Below are 21313 nucleotides of genomic sequence, written 5' to 3' on the forward strand. Positions count from 1 at the left end.
TTCTGTTCACTTCCCTTTGGTTCTTTTTATATATATATATCATTGACCAATCAAAACCCACGCAAGAGGGTTGTGGCAGCAAGTACGCAAATGTACATACAGACACACACACACACACGCACACACACACACAAACACAAACACACACAAAAAAACACACACACACACACACACACACACACACACACACACACACACACACACACACACACACACACAAACTGCTCTGGCAGCTCACATAAATTCTGCACAAAAGGATAGGCTCAGCTATAATGCATTTCTTAGATCAAAGTGAACATCTGCTAACTCCAAATCATCAAGTCTGCTGCCCAGAAGACCATTAGAGAGATCAATCCACAGTCTCTCATGAACACACACACACACACACACACACACACACACACACACACACACACACACACACACACACACACACACACCCACACACAAAGCTGATTAAAAGTGAGTGTGTGTGGGTTTGAAAGTAGCCTGTTGGGTAAATAAAACACTGGCCCACCAAATGTCTTTTGTGTGTATGTGTGCACTTGTGCTTGAGGCTGTGTTTATGCTAGTGTGTGTGTTTGTCACGGGAGAAATGGGTCACTTCCTTGGTGCACGCATGTGACATCAGACAGCCAGGGCAAACAAAAGGAGATATTGTGCTTTCCTCACAGGCTAGTACGGCTCCATGCAGTGAGGAGTCTGGGGAGGAGACAGCGCCTCGTTTTATTTTCACTGATAATAGAGATTGTACTGGAATGGATACACTTTCCAACCAGCTCTGTCTCGGGACATTCCAATCCCTATCCCATGACTTTATCTTTCATTTTTAGTACTCATTGCATCCTTTAGTAATCAATGCATCCATCCATCCCTCTCTCTTTCTCTCTCCTTCTGTTTCGTGTCTCTTGTGTTTGTGTACAGTCCATTGTTTCCAAAGCAAAACAAGTGAGAGTACACAAGTGATATAAGGCAGGAATTTGAATTGGCTTGAAGGCTTAATTGCCACAGTACTCATAATAACATTATACAGACATTACAAAATCAGTTTTAGGAAATGCCCTCTCTTTGTTTCTCACACACACACAAGTACACTCATACTCATTCATCCGTTAAACAGCCCCCCAACACAACCGCTTTATGTGCAACAGGGGAGTCTGCCTTGTTTTTTTGCCCCCCTCCAGAAAACATTCTCTCCCCCCTCTTCTGCTTTCCCTCCCTCTAAAACCACACAAACTGGGGCACATACAGGTTCCCCTTGACCACTCTCAAGTCTCAAATTAAGAATGAATAGCAACCTCTTTAGTAGTCTTTACTAGCGACTAAGGCATTTTCTTCTCCTGCTCCCTCTCTACCTCTTACTCTCACTCTCTCTTTCTCTCACTCTCCCTCTCTCTTTCTCTCACTCTCTCTCTCTCTTTTCTCACTCTCTGCCTTAGCAGAAACTTGGCTGAGGGAGTAGTGGGGTTATTGAGGGGAGAACTCACACCAGAGTATCTGATTGGCTGATAGCCCCTGCCCCAAGTAGTCACTGACCCTGATTGGATGGTGTGGGAAAAAAAGCTCACACTCCCAACACACACACACAGTTGAGAGGGGCAGCTTTGGACGCTAATTCAGTACCAGGCAGGCACACATATTATCACTCCACGTGCGCGTCAGTGATCAAGAGAGAGGGAAAAAGAACAGGGGAGAAATGAATGCATGACAGAGAATCAGTAAAAGAGGGAGAAGGAGAGGGAGAGGGAAGGGGTGGGGGTAATGGGGAATGGACGGGGAGGGGGGGGAGCATGCCAGGACTTGGGGGATGGGGGGGTGGAGAATGTAGAAGGAGCAACAGCAACAGCTAGTGAGAAGCAGAACGAAAGTACGGACGTGGAGCCTGAACAGAGAGCCAGACAAGCAGGAAAGGAGAGGGGGAGAGACAGAGGGAGAGAGATTAAGAGAACAAGAGAGCGGGAGAGGGAAGTCTGTCTGAAAGTGAGCTATGGAGATGAGAACAGAAACCAGGTCTGCACAATAAAGTAAGAAACTGTGAGAACAGGATCAGGAGGACCCCACCCCCCACCCCACATCTCCAGCAACTCCCCCTCTTTTCTTAGCGGTGGGGCAGGGCAGAGCTAGTAAGAGAGAGCAAGATAGTAAGAGAGAGAGAGATAGAGGGAGTGAACGCGGCAGAAAAGAGGAAAGGCAGAATTTAGATAAAGGTAGTGTCATAGCCTCGAAACCAAGTGAGTAATAGAGGTGTGTCATAATGGAGAAGCACACTTTGTGTATGTATGAGAGAGAGAAAGTTAGAGAGGGAAAGTAAGGGATAAGGGTAGCGAGGCAAGGAGATTAACTACTTGGTTTGGGCAAGAGAAAACAAAAGAAATAGAGAGAGGGAGAGAAAGAGAGAGAGAGAGAGAGAGAGGGAGACAGGCGGAGACAGAGTGGGTCCGGAGAACCACCACAGGAATAAACACTTGAGCGAGCGAGGAGCCAGCAGCACTGGGAGAAGAGGAAACCTGAGGGGGACGGAAACAACCGGGGTGGAGAGTCAGCGAGAGGGACGGGAAGGGGGAAAGCAGAAGAGGCAGAAGAGGGTATAGCGTGAGAGAGAGAGGGAGAGAGAGGCAGACTATGTCCGTGAGGAAGCAGCAGGTGTGTGTAATTGTGTGTGTGTGTGGGAGGAATGAAGCTTGTGTTGCTGAAGCTGCTCCTCTCTCTCATGCTCATTGTGGTTGCCCTCGGATCCTTCTTCACCCTGCTTCTGTGGATTGTTTCCTCGGAGAGGTGAGTCTGGTCAGGTGTGTGTGTGTGTGTGTGTGTAGATGTATGTCCCTCTTACGTACTTTCTTGACAGAACTTTGCTCATCTTCTCATTTGTGTTAGCTTTCCTTATTCAATAACATCATTATTTTTGTCACTTGTGGCGATGTAAGTAAAAGTACTGCTTGTGGGTAAAGTGAAAATTACTTTAACTTTTACTGATCTTTCTTTTAATGCTATTCTTGAAGGTTTTCAGTACCCTTTCCCTGACTGAAAGTAGTATGTGATGGATTTCAGTAGACGCATAGAGTTTTTTTCTCTGTTAAAACTACTATTCTCAGTCGCCAGTAACCATCTGAAATAGTTTTTCAGGAGTCAGGATTATCTATTTATTTATAAATGCTTTGTTTCCATATACACACTGAAACACAAACACATCTTTGTGCTGACGAAAATGTTTGTGCTGCAAGGAGGTGTTCAGGTACAAACACAGAATGGAGGCATGCAAAGGTTCACAGATACATCACCCTATGACCACGCTGTCAGGGATTTGTGTGGACACAGGATTCCGTGTCCCTGCACCTGTTGCCTAAATACGACCATAGGCCAGTTGCCTATACACTACCGTAGGCCAGTTGCCTTTACACTACCGTAGGCCAGTTGCCTTTACACTACCGTAGGCCAGTTGCCTTTACACTACCGTAGGCCAGTTGCCTTTACACTTCCAGAGGCCAGTTGCCTAAACACTATTCCAGCTGGTTCTATAGACAAGTTGTCAGAAATGATCAGTAGTCCATTTACTAATAAAATGTTAGTGACAGAAAGAGCAAGGAATTTCAACAGTGCATAATGTATGAGTATTTTTCCCTTCATGCTGCATGGTGCTTTTGTCCTTTCTCTCACTCTCTCTCTCTCTCTCTCTCTCTCTCTCTCTCTCTCTCTCTGTCTCGTGCTCTCTCTCTCTGTCTCGTGCTCTCTCTCTCTCTCTCTATCTATCTCTCTGTCTCGTGCTCTCTCTCTCTTTCTCTTTCTCGCTCGTGCTCACTCTTAGACACAAGCTCACGCAAACACACACACACACATACACACATTCTCTCTCTCTGTTTCTCACCTGTTTCACTCACTCTCTTGCAGTGACACCACTCCTCGTAGCCCTTTTCATGTCAAGAAGAGTCCGGACTTAACAGACTGCACAGGCTGTAGGTAAGACCCTCAAAGCACAGAGCACAGAAAACCCAATGGTGGTTTCTTCAAACCACCTGTATTAAAAACGTTTGTTTGCAACAAGACAAGGCAAAGGACTTCATCTATTGGCTATGACTGTTGTTAGAGCACAGCTAAAAGGCACGACAGGACTATAGTGTCTGCATTACTACAGTCTTTTGTTCTTTTAACGTAGGCTACTCTTTTCCATCCTGGCAGAGTCTAACTCAGGGCAAAGCACAAATATAAGTAAGATTTACACCGTGTCACTAGGGCTGAGTGAACAGGAAGGCTTTGACTGTCAAAATTATCAACTTTGTAATGCTGTTATCACCACTGGGCCATTTCATTCTATCCCATCCCATCTATTTATTTATTTGTCTGTTTACCTCCAATTATATAAATGTTTTAATTGATGAATCCTTCATTAATGAATTGTGTTATTAATCAAGCGATATCTTTATTAGACCGTGTTTTCACACCAGCAACAGCAGACATCTTAGTGGCATCTTAAAAGACAGGTGTCTCTCTGCTGTTCTGTAAAACAATGCACTGTTTAATTTTTCAGGGACAGCGTTATTGATAAAGTGTTGGAACGATACTCAAAAAACTGGAAGAAACAAGAGAACAACTATAAAAGGTTTAGGTAAGTTCACATAGAAACCATACAGATAAACACTGTGCACACACACACACACACACACACACACACACACACACACACACACACACACACACACACACACACACACACACACACACAAATACAAACATACATACACATATGTATTCCATTCTTACGTTTTGGCCTACTGGGTTTTGCTCATTGAATGTACCAAGAACAAAAAAATGAACTGGATTGAGGGGGACCAAGATAGATAGATACATAGATAGATTGATGTGTCTGTGAAATAACCGCTGTGTGTATGAGAGAGAATAGGAGACAGAAAGGGATTGCGCGAGAGAGAGAGACTGAGAGAGAGAGAGAGAGAGAGAGAGAGAAGAATGCAGAGATGCCAGAAATAAGATATTGTAACTTCTGACAGTTTCCCCTTAATTTCCCATTCCCTTCAATCCCCATGACACTCACTGAAACACTCAGAGGTTTGTCTTAACCATCTGTGAACGTGCGGTTTTCACTGTCATGGTCCAACGCAAATACACAACACGATTTCACAGCTGAGTACTCGGGATCCTTCGAGCCATGTCTGTGGCCTAGCAGAAACCTCTTCATCTGTCAGTGCATGTATGTGTGTGTGTGTGTGTGTGTGTGTGTGTGTGTGTGTGTGTGTGTGTGTGTGTGTTTCCAGCAAAATCCTTGGGTAAACATGTGTGGGCGATTAAGACTAGGTGACGAAAGAACCCTCCTTGTGGCCCCATCTTCTCCTCTGGGTCTCGGAGTGGAGCATAACTCAGTGGGAACAGGAAATTGAACCACGGGGATGGTCATGAGACAACAATGACTGTACAGTAATTTTTTTTACAGCAATAAAAAAAATTCCAAGTTCATTTTAAGGCAGTGCTCATCACAGAACACCCTAGCTGACCAGTGTGCTCTGGCTTTGTACAGTGGAGTAATCTGAATTCAATGACATCTCTAAACTTGCATCAAGTTGTCTGGTATTTGTACCTGACTATAGAGTGAAGTCATAAATACTCAGTGCTCTCTACCAGTGGAGCTGCAGTTCAAGAAGAAGCATGACGTCTCTAGGTTTTATGTTGACTGAAAGACGGTTATGAATGTATAGGTGTTGTATTGCTTGTTGAGCACACTGATTCCTGCTGTGGTTTTCTGCCTTGTTTCACCATCATTGATTCTGAGGGTTTGATTAATTGATTAATTGATCGGTGAGAAGTGGGAACCATGGAGTGACTGAGATGATCATCTGATACAGTAAGGACGGGCCAAAAGAGATCTCTAAATCTGAAATACAGCAGCACAAGGACATTCTTTGATGTGATGGGTTTTCTTTTAGAAAGCAGTGTGGCCATAGATAGGGTGCACTCAAGTCTCCTGTGATTCAGAATCAGGTTTTTGTTCTCAGTAAATCCCCCCCTCCTCAAACAAAGGCTCTAACTATTGTACCAGATTCTGAATTGTTTTGCAGTGGTGTGTTTGACCCACACACACACACACACTGAGCAGAAGTTCCTGTTCTTTTGTTTTGCTCTCTCCTGACCTCCCCCCTCTTCGCTGACACATCACCTGACCCTCTCCTTAACATAACCATGGGGGGCCCTGTTGTAAGAATGTGGTTAAGCCTGCACATTGTGTAGTCTCTTAACTTTAAGTTTGACCTGGAGTTTTCCTCTCCCGGTCCTGACTCTGGAGCTGGGCCCTGGGACCTTGGAAAAGAGTATCATGTTGCTCTGGGGAGGCTGAAGGTTATGGCAGGTCTCATTCTCTGTCAGGGCCAGGGAAAGCCCTTGGGCAGCAGTGCACCCTCTCTGTGTAGCTACCCCTAATTGTGTTGCAGTTCTCTGTTCCATTGTCTGTTACGCCACAAAGGCCAGGCTGAGCGTGTATGATGATGACACTCTAACCAATATTAAACCTGAAGCACTAAAGGATTGAGGTCTGACGTGTTTGGCATGGATGTCACGCACGTGTGGAGTTTTGTTATGACTTTCAAGTTATGCTGACTGCTGACAACTCATTTTAATCCAGAGAGCAGAGGTCTGTTGATGTTTCTATGGCAATCTGGCATATGCGAACAGAGTCATGTTCAGGTTGACCAACACAACCTGTCATCTGAGCCCTCCGAAGACCATCTGGCAGGCTTGTTTGTGACAGGATCTTGTTACAGAGGATACAGCGCATGTGACTTTCTGATCAGTTCTGAAGCATGTAAATGGCCAGGACAGGAATGACATCATCTGCCATGATGTTTTTCTTCTCTTCTCTCTTCATTTGCCATCACATTCTCTCTTTCTCTATCTAACTTATTAACCATTTGATTTGTTTGTTTTTATGCTAATTTAATTCATCTCATATATATTGTTGGATATTTTTTTATGTTTAGATGAACATGGATTAACTCATCAGTATGAAAGTCTCACGTTTGTAAGGCAGACCAGGCGGGAAGCAGTAACTTAGCTATTGACTTACTGATGATTTACTGACGTTAAAGTCAGCACCAAAGACACGACACAGGCACATTCCAAGAAACCCCCGGTGAGGAGGGTGGAATTAGGGGGACTTTATTCCCAGGGGAATTAGCAAAGAGGGAATAGTTAATGCTGATTGGTTTTGGCAAATAGCCAAACAGAATAGACCACATGAAGATATGGGCCTTAAAAAGGCATGCAGGACGTTCACACAATGAGATGATCCATGGGCCTCTCCTTATTGTAGCTTATCGATTACAATAAAACTTCAGATTTCTACATCCAGTCTCCAGTCTTCTGATTGAAAAAAGGTGTAGAGAGACGCTGTCTCGCAGCAACAATATCTAAGAAAAAGCAGTGGATGGTTCATATAATCCCAGGCCACAGCATAATTAACCATACCAATCAATCGTATCAATCACTAATCAAAGTGTTTGATACCCAAGCGTAATAAATCTATATCCAGCATCTATATCTAATAACCTATTGAATTGAACTAGATGCAGATCAGATAAAATATTAGGTAGGAGTGTTAAGTTCTGTTATCTAGTACTGTACTGTTCCACTGACCAGTGCTGTGCTTTGTGCTTTGGTTTCTTAGGGCGTTGCTAAGTAGCAGGTGCCATGGAGCCACTAAAGCAGTTGTCACACAAGCCAATACCCCTCTGGGGTCGAAGGTCGTGTACGATGGTGAGAAGAGGAAGCCATTGCAAGTGACCTCTGCACTGTTCAATGTCTTTCCAAAGGTAAGGGACACCATAGGTGCTTGATTGATGATGGGCAGGTAGGCACATAGGCTTAGCTCACCTGGTTCACAGGTCATTCGCTTAGTTCATTTAATACATAGTTTTTCATTAGGTCGTCTTCCCTGTGTGTGTGTGTGTGTGTGTGTGTGTGTGTGTGTGTGTGTGTGTGTGTGTGTGTGTGTGTGTGTGTGTGTGTGTGTGTGTGTGTGTGTGTGTGTGTGTGTGGGTATGTGTGTGTGTGTGTGTGTGTGTGCGTGCGTGTGTACATGTGCATAGGAGCCACCCTTTGGGAACACATCATGGGACACATGCTCCGTTGTTGGAAATGGGGGTATTCTGGCCAACAGTAGCTGTGGACGGAGAATCGACTCTGCCCAATTTGTTATCAGGTATGTCTGTAAAATAAAAGTACTTCCCCTACAAATGACTTGATTTGACCTTTAAAATGCACAAAGTGACCAGCAAAACCACCAAAACCACTGTCTCTCCTTTCCACCCCCGCGCTGTGTGCCTTTCTCACAGATGTAACCTTCCTCCGCTGGAGCACGGCTATGAGGAGGACGTGGGGAATAAAACGGACTTGGTAACAGCCAATCCCAGCATTCTCCATGAAAAGTGAGTGAAGGAAAAAAAAAGAAGGTATCTGTTCTGCATTAGCAGACTGTGATTACGTGCATGCATGTGTAGGTGCTTACACGTGACAATTTGTGTGTGAAGTGTGTGGGATGGAGATCCAGACAAAAAAGAGGATATTGACAGAGCTGTTATTTTTTTAAGAATGGTTTTCAGTTCCTTCTTGTGCATTGACATGGACATATGCTGATATTTTAGGGAAGGCTTGTAATAATCATATCAACTAAACACATTTATATTTATATGAAGTCTTCGGCCATGACATTGTCACTCTATGGTTTATACTCTTACTAGAAAGATGCAGAGCACAATTCGGTTTCATGGAAAGTTGTTAGTTGTTGATATTTGTCCTCAACAACCAATCAAATTACACCCCTCCCTTCCGTGCTACTGAAGAACCGTGTTGATTGGCTGAGATTGTTCATGGCTCGTGCCCCTGTGTTTATAACCCATTTACAGAGCCAGCACTGTGTATGAACACCAGAGGGTTTTAAAGCGCAAACACTGAACGGACAGCTAGAGGACTGTGAGAGACAATTTGCTCAATTTGACAAAAAGTCTATGGGATTAGAATTCCTTTACCTTCAGCACTTTAATGAGAGGAAGTCGAGGCTTTCCTCAGGCCAACGCTTTGTTTGTTTCTTCAATCTTTTCAGTCACCATGAGCGGGCAGGGCAGGTTTCCAATTTGCACTGTGTTCAATTCTTTATTTAGTTTATTTAGCATAAAGAATTGAAGACAGTTACAAATAGGAAACCGCTCCCTTTTCCTTCCATTCAACTCCTCTGTGTGACACCAATATGCCGTATTTTAGGAAATTTTAGGAAACATCTCTGTCGTTTCCTCCTCTGCCAGGTTCGGAGGGCTCATGGAGCGCCGGCGGCCTTTCGTGGAGGGCCTCCGTCCCTACGGCAACTCCCTGATCCTCCTCCCCGCCTTCTCATACAGCCACAACACGCCTGTGTCCCTGCGTGCCGTCTACACCCTGGAGGACTTCCGGAGTCCTGCGCGACCCGTCTTCCTCAGCCCGGACTACCTGACCAGCCTGGCCCGCTTCTGGCGCTCCCAGGGCCTGCGCTCGGTCCGCCTCAGCACGGGCCTCATCGTGGCCAGCCTGGCGCTGGAGCTGTGCACCAACGTGGACCTCTACGGATTCTGGCCGTTCAGCCAGCACCCGCACGGCCACCAGCCCCTCACAAACCACTACTATGACAACAGGGAGACCAAGAAGAAAATCCATGCCATGCCCGCTGAGTTTGACCACCTGCTGCGACTTCATGGGCAGGGCATTCTCAGGGTTCACCTCGGGCAGTGCCCACGCAGTGATGGGTAAGCCATGCCTGGCAGAGTCACATCTGGTGTAAGGCATGTTTTCTCATGGGAGCTTCCAGGACAATTCTCCTCGCATGGCTGCAATGCTCCAAGGAATGGTTGTCAATCGGTTCCTCATTTCATTGCTGGTAAACACGGATGCTGGTATTTGTAGTTCTCTTTTGTGAGCGGGTGAAAACGTGTCTGCTGTGCAGACTGGACTCTCAATCTTGTGATTTGCACAATCAAAGATTTCATGATAACATGGATAGTTTTGCTGAAAATGACCCACAGGAATATAAGTAGAAATGCAAATCAATTGAAAATACTAAACCAATCAAAATCAAATAAAGGGGTCATCTAATCTAGTATTTAAAGTTGTCCACTGAATCCCAGCTATTACATTTGTATGGTACATTTATTTTTAACCAACCAATTTATTATTTGACCTCTTCTCTGATTGGCTAATCTACTCACGTGTTTAATTAAGCAATTCAGTCCGCAGGCAGGTAGAGCATTTCAAAAGGAAGTCTGGGACATAATTGTGACTATTCCAAAGGCCATGTGCAATTGTTTTTATGCTTTTAGCTTTACTTCATGCTTTACCATGTAGTACAGTTGTGTGAAAGAAACACAACAGTAGTTGTTGTGTAGACTCATTGATTCTGTTACAGTTATGATGGTGTATGATTTGCCTTCATTGAGTTTGAGCCTGCGATCAGGTCACAGCCAGTGTTGTTTGTCATTACTTATCTCAAATGTTTTCTATCTATTGCTTACATCAAGTGTGCCACTCCAGTGTGGTAGATAGCGAAATATTTAGGTAAAAACTATGTGTGAGTGTAAGCAGTTGTCAGTTTTCCACTTTCAAGTATGCTGAGATCACAAGCTAAAACAAACCTACCTCTAACAACAGCTCCCTATTAAAAAAAAAGATCTACGAGTCGCCAGCTTGACGGCTAAATTAAACGTATTAGAGAGACTGCTTGTTTTAATGTCAATGAATCAGTGCTTAAGGTATTCTGTCAGCGACATAGCTAGCTACAGTAGTTACAGAGTAAGCTAAAAAGTAATCGTCCTTTGTGTGAGGAGTACATCATAATGTATTTGGTAAGGGTAAAACCCAAGCCATTTAGGAATAAAAAAAAAATTGATTTTCAATCATTGTATAAAATTATTAGAGTAATAATCATTAATATTGATTCTTATGTAAATACCTTCCAAAGGCTGAAAAGAAAACCTTAGATGGAGAGATGGTGAGAAAGTATCTGTGAAAGGGTGAAAGTGAATCACTCCATTCTCAGGAAACACTGAATATTGAGCCAAGCTAACGATTCTTTGATCTGTACTTTTTGTAATACCATAGTCCACACTTCAACAAGCCATTGTATCATATGCTAAAAAAGATAACATTAAGAATGCACAGACTATTTTATGGCACACCACCTTATGAAGCACTTCAAAGAAAAATGTTACAAATGACCAAGACTATTTGTTTTACTGAACTACCTGAAAGGGGCCATGGACAGTTAAGAATGTTGTTTGACTAATCTTCAAAGAAAAGTAAAAGTTGTGTTTTGGACTCAGATAGACCCTTCTTTATATGAACTTTTGGGCTCTTTTTGGCCGACGTACACTTTAGATCTGTATTGTAAATGTTCTACATGACCCCCATTTCTACCAGAAAATTGTCATTAAGCTGATAGCTTCAACATATAGTAACTTAAGGTGTAATTGGACACTTTCCTCTGTGTGAGCTGGCGGGGATGGAGTCTGTGTACCAGTCACACTGAAGCTGCATGCTGTCATAGCCGGCGTGGTCAACAATCTCTTTTCTCCCCTTGTTCAGAAGTCTGATTTCAACCAGACTATTTACTGTATGTATCTCACAAACATCAGTTTAATCAGCCCTGAATGTTTTACATTAAAAAATACAAAATAATTGTGTAGTTGCCAGTTCCATGCTACCTTAATGACACATGATATGTATCGGCAACATTGAGCAAAGCATGTTTTCGAAAGCACGCATGCATGCTGTGCAGGTGCTATGGTCACTAATTGGCTAGTACTGTTGTGAGGTTACGACAAACTGTGAAACCCCTACTTAAATACTGCAGTAGCGGGTACAGCCTGGAGTCTCTGGAAGCTGCACATGTGAAGGCCACAGGTGTGCTAAAGCGCATCAACAGAAGGGTCTGTAGAGCAAAATGAGGACATCCCAGGTGGCAGGCCTATATTGATAGTGGAATATGGTCGGTAACCTGCTGGAGGTCTCTGGTCTGCTTTAAAGGCTAATAACAGAGACTAAACAGGAAGAATTTCATGGTTCTACAAGGATATGAAGGCGACATGGTTCTACAAGGATCTCAAGGCATAAAAATGACTTTCCACAAGTTCAAAATCTCCCTTGACATGGTAACATGTATTACAAATGTTGAGCATTGGTGTAAATGGAGGAAGACGTATTAACAAATAAAGACAAAGCTGTGTGTAAAATAGTAGGCCTATTGTCTGGACCTCTGCTTAGCCACCTGCGGACCCCCTGAACACCTATGAATGGAGAGCCAGTAGACTGCTAGTGCTACCACCAATGGGCCAACAGCCCACTGTAGCCTTTTCCTATGCAGGAATATGAAAAGAAAGACCACACAGTGCTCTTGGAAATGGGAGGGACCAGTGTGGTGTTCGCTGAACTGCCAATAAAGCACAGAGAATGTAAGAGCTTTAGCAGATCAGTGAGTTTTATGGGTTTGTCTGGTGTTTCCACATCGAACACATATCCTGCTCATCCACTGTCTTCCAGCGTAAGAATGTTTTGCAAGATGTGTGTTAGTGTGTTTACAGGAAAGAGTGGACAGGAATGTATCCCCATTGGCCTATAAACACTTGGTCTCTGATGTCATTGTTCTGTAGTCATCAAATTGGTCCTTGGCTTGACATAAAACCCTTTAAGCCCCAAGTGCTTCCTGTAATGTCAGAGGTCCTGGGCTGGAAATGTTGTCACAGATGAGTGTGTAACACAGCTGCAGCTAGGCCTATTTATACACTCCTGCACTGTTTACAGCAATGTGTTATTTAAGCGCTGCTTGTCGGCAGAAAGAAGACATCGATGAGAAGGAGACAGAGAGAGAATGTAATATGGTATGTGCATGTGAGTTTGTATAAACCACAGTTTTGAAATGTATTTTTTTTTTGTCAGTTCGCAATAAACTTGGACTGTCTTGCTTTGATCAATTGACGTCTACAACGCTGTAAATAAACATTTCCTGATAATCTGATGTAAGGATGCTCATTTGGAAAAAATATGCACAGCTTAGTGATAACTAAGTTACATTCACTGGGCATAATGGTGGCACTATTGAGGACAAACGAACCTCAACCTCTCCACTAGATGGCAGCAGTTTCCTCTAAATGTTCGTGACTACATAAACATTTTACTGTAGGTGTACATTTCCATTTCCATTTCCAACTTTGGCGGGCTTGACAAATACAACTGGATGAGCTTTAATTAATAAAATATCACAAAATAATATTCATGTCATCTAAAAAATTAGTAGCTTAAAAATTGTATCTTAAAGAAACGCTAAAATAATTAAATGATTAAACATTAGTGGCCTCGATTTCCTGAAATGTCTAGAGGTTACAGAAGCTATGTTTGTAGTGTGTTGAATGGGGGCCAGCTTGGTTTACAATACAACCCTAAGTCTACCGTAAGACGCCTGTCTTCGTTGCAAATTTTGACTATAGGTGATGGGTTGGTCTAGGATGTGTTTAACAGTATTGGAATGCAGTTCTTTGCGTAGCCCACATTGGTTTCTTAACCAAGTAGGCCTAGACTATAGTCATCCATTAGCAGACAAATCCAAAGACAATTATCTCCTCGCGTAGACCGTTTTCAACTCTAACATGATCATTTTAAATAACAAGCAACTTGTGTTATGGTTTAACTTTTCCTTGACTTAACATTCAATTACGTCTCTACGCCCTGGGAAAGTATCTACATCGACTGGAGCTTTTGGTCAATGAGCGAAGTCACTGAGGACAGAGGTTGGTCTATATTTATAGTCTTTCTGCCGTCCGCAAGCTGTTTGATGAAAGACTCCGTTCACAACGGCCAATGCGAACCCAGCTGCGCTCGAGCCCCCCGAGGAAGTTTCTAGAAATCTTCGAGATGCATCTTACAGGCGATAGACTACGTATGTTCTCCCATTGATAGAGAGAGAGAGCACCCAGAACCCCGGGAGTGAAACATCGTAAAGTGAAGAATCATAACATTTCCAGTAGCCTTATCTCAATCTCACATTGGACCTCAGTAGCCTAGATGTTGTATTCGGTAGAATGATAGGTGTGACGTTAACGGTGTAAATGTTACTTACTTTACTTATGACTAACAGACCAACGCTCTTCAGTTCTGTATACGCACAAGCGGACAGATTGACAATTGGCACATGACAAAACTAAAAGCGACAGTCCTGGCGCGGCCTGCCTGCGGTATGTGACATGTGCCACGAAATCAACCATCACCTCTGTAATGATATAGATTGACCGACGAATTTCCTGTTCTTCAATGCTCATCAAAATCAATCGCACGCTCCAGTCTGACAGAACAGAACGCTCTAACACCGTCCGTCCCTAGCTTGACAGGCGCGCAAGTAGACACACACATGCGCACAGTGACATTTTTTTCCATGGTCATTTATTTAAATGTCTTAACAAAATAACTTTAAACATGCATTTAGGAATACTTAATCGGAAATAAAAGTGTTTCCAAAAATGGAAATATATTACACTGCTGGTGACTCCAGCTGTTCACATAAAGAAAAAAAAAATCAGAACATGTTATTACAAAGTCCACATTCACACAAACACAGTTAACACGACGATTTGCACAAGTACGGGAAACACTCCTCTCAAAGAGAAAACACACACACACACACTTTTGGCCACGTGAGTGTGTGCGCACACACATAGACACTTGCCCACGCACATGGACACATACAGGCAAATGGCACCAAGACTAATGAGAGCCAACAGCCTCTCTGAGTGAGAGGTGCTTGATAAGCGACATGTCAGTGCTGAAGTTTGAATCATTCTCTAACACCTTCACTCTCCTCCTTCAAAATTAGCCTCACATTTTGTTGGCCTCCTTGGCACAAGGACAACAAAAGAGTGACTTCAGACAATTTCGCCATTTTTACAGACCAAACATAGCATGTCTTTAATACAATACACAAGCATTCGCAATTTTATAAAGGCCCTGGTCTTCTCTCTCATGTATGTGCACACCCATATCCATACATCCTTACACACACACACACACACACACACACACCACACACACACACACACACACACACACACACACACACACACACACTGTCTCCCCTTCAATCTGAGCAAGTACCATTAAGCACAAGGTTCACTGCTGTTTGAAAGGCCTGCTGAAACAGCCAGTCAGTTTTCCCTTGGATAAACAGGACTGTGACTTGAACCAACAAGGAATAATTAAAGAAAACAGTCAGTTGAACCAACTAATCGGTTTACTACTGGTACAATATATACTACTGTATGTATATAACACCTACATGAAGTTTGAGAGTATTTCTAACTGTAGTATGTTATTACTACAACTAACTATAAAAATAGTCTTTCTTACAATTTGGCAATGAAAGAAAGAAAAATATATTAAAAATTTTATCCAAAGAAACAACCGATCTGTTCATAATTGAAATTTCTGCTATAAAAAAAGTTCATAGAAAAGAACTTGATTGAACTTAACTTGATTAAAACATAAACAATTAGGCAAATCCTGTTTGTCTCTTCAGCCATTCACACTGGCGACACCGTATAGAAAACCATTTAGACTCATAAAGGGATTGTATTCACAAACCTGTGTTCTCTCTAGTCAGGTATCTATGGCATAAGTATCCATTTGCTAAACTGCCAGAATACACCTCTCTGGATGGTGTCCTCGTAGCAATCACAACAGTGTATGGTCTCCCACAGTCATTCAAACATGTTAATGCACAGTTAAATCAAAAAGAAAGGCATACCTGTTTCAGCTGTCTTAAAATCAGACATATGGCCCTGGCAATATACTTTTGAGGAGGAAGACTTGCCACTGTGCATTAGGAAGACATAGAGAGAAGAGCAGGATCATGGGAGTATTTCTGGAATAACCTGGATTAGCTGGAATGCAACTGGATCTAATCTGAAACCACAGAGCACTGGATGGGTTTAGCATTGCCTTAGTTCAAGTGCTGGTGATTTCAACCTCCCCCTCCCCAAATATGTTCCATACATACTCCATACATTTTTTTTATCACTGATTGATATTAAGTAACTCTAACCATACTGTGAAAAAAACATACGGCCTATAAGAGCAGAAAGACTTGAGACTACATCCGACCACATTCTATCCTACAAAGAGCTCCTATGCGGTTTCATAGGGCTCTGGATCTAACTTGTCCTAGTGGGTCCAAATTCTAAGCAACCCTCTTAGTTTTACATAAACTCTCTAATAAGAAGATAACCCAGGAATCCCTGGCTACTCCAAATCAGATTGTGCTTCTGTGCTACCCCAAAGGGGCATCAAGGAAGGAGGACAGACATCAGCGCACCAGGAATCTCTGGGAATCTAATAGCACTTGTCTCGGCACACAGTGTCTACCCAGCTCCGGAATGTCACTGACTGTAGAATCTGGAATGCCATTAGCTATAGAATGGCCCACAACAGTCAGTCAGTCTGTCAGCCAGTCAGTCAAGCAGTCTTGGGATTGGCATGTCTGAGCCACTGGCACTGCAGGGTGTCAGTATGGAGGGAGAGTTTCCAGAGAGTTCTCCCACGATGAGAGCAGTAAAGGGGTTCTGGAGGACTCGCCTCAAGGAAGACAAAGGTGCTTTAATTCTTTATGAGCTTCAATACCACGGCATAGAGACTGACAGATGGCAGGCCTACCAGCTCTTTTGGCATGTGCCAGTCAGTGCTTCACAAATCTCCCAGAAACCCCCTCTCTCTCCTGCAGGGGTGAAGAAACTCTGAAGGCACTAAGAGGGTGTGTCCAAGCACCATCCCTTCACCTCCCTCTAATTAGTGTATATGTATGTGAATGTGTGTAATAATGCATACATAAAATTGTGTATTGAACATATATAATCTATGTATTTGTCTCTAGTGTAATGTGTGTAACCCCAGATCAGATCCACACAGATGGCTTGCCCTCTCCTGATTTGCTGCTACTGCTGTTGCTACTGCTCCCCCCCCCACTCCCAGCGCTGCCCCCACCCCTGCCGGCCTTGGCCCGGTGGTGGTGGTGTTTGTGCTCTTTCTGCGCCGGGGTGATGTTGCTCTGCGGCTTGTCATCGTCGTCGCCGCGGTGAGGGTCGTCATGATGATTGTTGCCGTGGTGCTGGCTGTAGGCCTGTATGGCGGCCTCCAGCTGCTCCTGCGCCTGCTGGATGACGTCCTTGTTGATGGGAGGGGCCCGCGGTTCGGCCCCCGTGGGGAAGTTGTCCTCGTTTGAGCCGTACTGCTGCTGCTCCTGGGCAATGTTCTCCCGGTTCTGCTTGCAGGCCATCTTGGCGTTGCTCAGATCCGTGTAGGGCATGGCCTCCGGCTTCACCACTATGTTGTATCCCGGCGGGGCCGACGGCGTGTTCCAGGAGAACGGGTAGCCCACGTAGTCCGCACCAACAGCTCCCCCCACGCCGCCCGTGCCTTCCCCCTCACTGATCGGTCCCCCGGTGCCTCCGACTCCGACGGACACTCCCCCGGTCCCCAGCAGCCCCAGCTGGTACTCGTCGTCGGGGGGCGTGGCCCGTCGCCGGCGTATGATGTCAGTGATGGTGCCGATGCCCAAGTGCAGCATCTCCCAGACGTTGAGGGTGAGGCAGAGGCACGTGACGCCGTACATGATCCGCAGGAAGATGGTCTTCTCGGTGGGCCGAGACACGAAGCAGTCCACATTGTGCGGGCACGGTTTGCCCGAACACACGAACACGGGCGCCACGCGGAAGCCGTACAGCAAGTACTGCCCTGCCAGGAACCCGGCCTCCAGCGCCGTGCGCGTCACCAGCTGGAGCACGTAGATGCGCATCAGGCCGTCGTCACGGATACGCCTCCGCCCGTCGTGCCGTACCTTGGGCTTGGGCCGCGGTGGCAGGAGGTCTCGCCGCGTGGTGTCCGGCTCGGGCACCTCGTAGATCATGGGGTCGTCCTCCTGCTCCTCATCCCCTTCGTCCAGGCCGCTCTGGTGCTGCCGCGCCCCAAAGTACATCTTCCTCGGCCGCCGGTGAGTGTAGCCTCCACCTCTGGTGCCCGTCCCCGTGCCACTGCTCCCTCCCGACGCGACCCCTCGTGTGTCCTCCATCTTGGCAATCTTGTTGGCGGCGTAGCCCATGTACATGAGTGAAGGCATGGCGGACAGGATGATCTGGAAGACCCAGAAGCGAACATGGGAAAGGGGGGCAAAGGCGTCGTAGCAGACATTTTCGCAGCCTGGCTGGCCGGAGTTGCACACAAACTTGCTCTGCTCGTCGTAGTAAATGCTCTCGCCGCCCACGGCCGTCAGCACGATGCGGAAGACGATGAGGACAGTGAGCCACAGCTTCCCCACGAAGGTGGAGTGGTTCTGGATCTCCTCCAGCAAGCGCGTCAGGAAGCTCCAGCTCATGATGTCAGAGGACAACGGGGCAGACAGTGTCTCAGAGGGCCGGTATCACAGACTCTAAAGGGAATGAGAGCAAGAGAGAGAGAGAGGGAGAGAGAGAGAGAGAGAGAGAAAGAGGAAGAGAGAGGGAGAGAAAGAGGCATTTTGCATGTTTAAGGAGGGCAGATATCTCAAGTTCAATAGAGAAAGAGAGTGAGAGGGATGTTAGATGTTCGAACGACCTCAAAAAAGGGAGTGTAATGATGTTTACGGAAGCTTTTTCTGCAATGTTTTTACATTAAATTGTTATTATATCTAGTTTACATCTTGGAAATGTACACTTAACATACATCTCAACACTTACAATCCAAAACTGCCTGGTTTTGCCAAAGGTTTGATGTTCATGAATGTGAGAAATAGACAGTGAAATGAAAGTAGCAGCTGTAAGATATTAACCCAGTATTGCAAAATAGTGACAAAGACAGAATTGCAAGACATTGCAAAATTCTTACTGTATGACATAAATAGCGCAAGGAATTTTGCATCCTGTTAATGCTGAATGCAAAACTGAAAGGAGATGTGTGTGTTTTAAATGATGATAAATACACTGAGAGCCATGAGGGATATATATGACATTTACACAAAAAATCAATCAAAATTGGACATTTTTAATGTTTAACCACAAAACAACTACAAACTATGCAATGACTGGTGTGAAACACTAAACATCTCTTAAATGAATGGAAATGTAAACATCTGTTAACTTCTCATTTCAAAATCTCTTTACTTTGTTTTTATAACCTGTATTTAAAAATGTTTATTACCTATTAATATGCTTATTTGTTAATATGTCATTTAAAAGAGGCCTGTTTATATTACTTAAGAACAGACTTATTTTACGCAGTGTCCTTCATTAAGATTAAGATTTGCTTTTGCCATTGTCGACAATGATTATTTAGATACTTAAAAACTTTAACCTTTGAACATGTCATGTTCAGTATGGCTTCAAATTAATGGTGTGTTATGTAATGTTCCTTTTCTGTTAATCTGCGCCTTGATGATCTGAATGTTAAACAATCTGTACTTGGGAAGATATTTAACCACAGGCCACATGGCTCAGGAACAACTTTGTTGTTCATGCCATTAAGGGAAAGAGCGAGCGAGCGAGAGAGAGAGAGAGAGAGAGAGAGAGAGAGAGAGAGAGAGATGGGAAAAAGAAGGGAAAGAGGAAAAATGGGAGAAGAAAGGCACAGAATGGTAGAGGGAGAGAGTGGGCGTGTAAAATCAGAAAAAGCATGAGAGTGTAGGAGCCCCCCTAACTGTGGAAAATGAAAGCCCCAAAGAGGGACCATATCTTATCGGCGAAAGCGGATTAGAAAGTTGGAGAATTTTATCACACAGATGCGAGAGTACACACATGCACGCACACATGCGCACACACACACACACACACACACAATCACACACTTGGTTTGACCTAAATGCCACCATCAGTAAAATACACAGCAAAACATCAGGGTCTATGACAGGATTTAACACTCCATTGTAAGCGTTTATTTAATTCTGTAAGTGGAAGTAAGTGAGTATTTGATGCTTTGTGTGTAGGAGTGTAATTGTGTTCATGAAATGCTTTATGTATCACAGTGTGTGCATGTCTTTGTCTTCCCAAAAAATAAATCACAGTAATGGTAGTGTGGTGGTATGAGTGATGTTTCCTGTTGTGCAGTCAAAATGCATGTTCTTAAGAGTTACAAAAATGGTGTGTGTGTGTGGTGTGTCTGTATGTGGTGTGGTGTGTGTGTGTGTGTGTGTGTGTGTGTGTGTGTGTGTGTGTGTGTGGTGTGTGTGTGTGTGTGTGTGTGTGTGTGTATGCATATGTGTTGGTGTATGCTTGTGAACTCTGGTCTTTGTCTGCGGGTGTCTGTGTTGGCTGGATGTTTGGACTTCAGCTCAATAAAACATGCTCAGTATTGATTGCTTTGACCATATAAGGTTGTGAAGGACCCATAGAAGGCTAACACAAGGAATGTGTGTGTGTGTGTGTGTGTGTGTGTGTGTGTGTGTGTGTGTGTGTATGTGTGTGTGTGTGTTTCAGTGACTCACCACATAAACATCACTATTACAGCAATATACTCAACTGCCATACCTGAAATAACACACATAGACAAATACAAAAACAGACAGTCTGGGCGTATTAGAGCATGAGTTTAAGTGAGAGTGTGTCAGTGTGTGTTGGTAAATGTTACACTGAGTTAAGTCCCTACTGTAACCTTCCCCTGTCTTCTGCCTAGCAGTCAGTTTCATGCATTCCCTACGTGGGCAGTCAAAGGCCCCATAAAAGCATGGAGCTTTCCTAACACAACCTGCCCAGGAGAGGACCTCCAGTCAGGGCAGGCTGCAGCAGAGGTCCCTCTATCACGGCTTTTAACCGCAAGAGCACGTCACCCTGGGCACCTTTCCAATCCAATCTGTGTTTCTGTGTGCTAGTGGGGAATGGGCCGGGGGGATGGAACCCACTAAGTGAGTCATACCGTGCGTGCACGCACCCATTCACCAACACACACACACTCTCTTACTGTCTCTCGCTTTGTAACACACACACACACACACACACACACACACACACACACACACACACACACACACACACACACACACACACACACACACACACACACACACACACACACACACACACACACACACACACACACATCCATGCATATTGCGAATATTCTCACCTCACATCAACTCATTATGACTTCCCAGCCTAAAGTGAAGTTAAGATACACAATACCCTTAGAGGTCAAAAGCCACCAGTAGGCAAACCCCTGAAATTACACACACACACACACACACACACACACACACACACACACACACGCACGCACACACACACACACACACAATATG

General features: G+C 44.4%; 2 protein-coding genes across 2 annotated transcripts in view; one reads left to right on the forward strand and one right to left on the reverse strand.

The window, feature by feature from the left end:
- Nucleotides 1–1595: 1595 nt before the first annotated feature.
- Nucleotides 1596–12250, forward strand: st8sia6 (ST8 alpha-N-acetyl-neuraminide alpha-2,8-sialyltransferase 6). Its single transcript, XM_012816831.3, has 7 exons — nt 1596–2775; nt 3886–3954; nt 4523–4600; nt 7664–7808; nt 8085–8197; nt 8331–8423; nt 9297–12250. The coding sequence occupies exons 1-7, from the start codon at nt 2675–2677 to the stop codon at nt 9772–9774; spliced, it is 1077 nt and encodes a 358-aa protein (XP_012672285.1). The 5' UTR covers nt 1596–2674; the 3' UTR covers nt 9775–12250.
- A 2176-nt stretch (nt 12251–14426) lies between these two features.
- Nucleotides 14427–21313, reverse strand: part of gjc1 (gap junction protein gamma 1) — a 25966-nt gene continuing 19079 nt past the window's right edge. The window contains exon 2 of the mRNA XM_031567272.2: nt 14427–18478. Coding sequence (XP_031423132.1) covers nt 16949–18424 — 1476 coding nt within the window. The 5' untranslated portion in view covers nt 18425–18478 and the 3' untranslated portion in view covers nt 14427–16948. The remainder of the gene's footprint in view (nt 18479–21313) is intronic.

This window comes from Clupea harengus, chromosome 1 (genome assembly GCF_900700415.2).
Source record: "Clupea harengus chromosome 1, Ch_v2.0.2, whole genome shotgun sequence".
Classification (NCBI taxonomy): domain Eukaryota; kingdom Metazoa; phylum Chordata; class Actinopteri; order Clupeiformes; family Clupeidae; genus Clupea; species Clupea harengus.

What these genes read in the sequence shown, in the direction of transcription:
- st8sia6 (XM_012816831.3), top strand. Translation starts at nt 2,675, where the DNA reads ATGAAGCTTGTGTTGCTGAAGCTGCTCCTCTCTCTCATGCTCATTGTG. An exon ending in TGGATTGTTTCCTCGGAGAG is followed by an intron (nt 2,776 to 3,885) that starts GTGAGTCTGGTC and finishes ACTCTCTTGCAG; the next exon opens with TGACACCACTCCTCGTAGCC. An exon ending in ACAGACTGCACAGGCTGTAG is followed by an intron (nt 3,955 to 4,522) that starts GTAAGACCCTCA and finishes TTAATTTTTCAG; the next exon opens with GGACAGCGTTATTGATAAAG.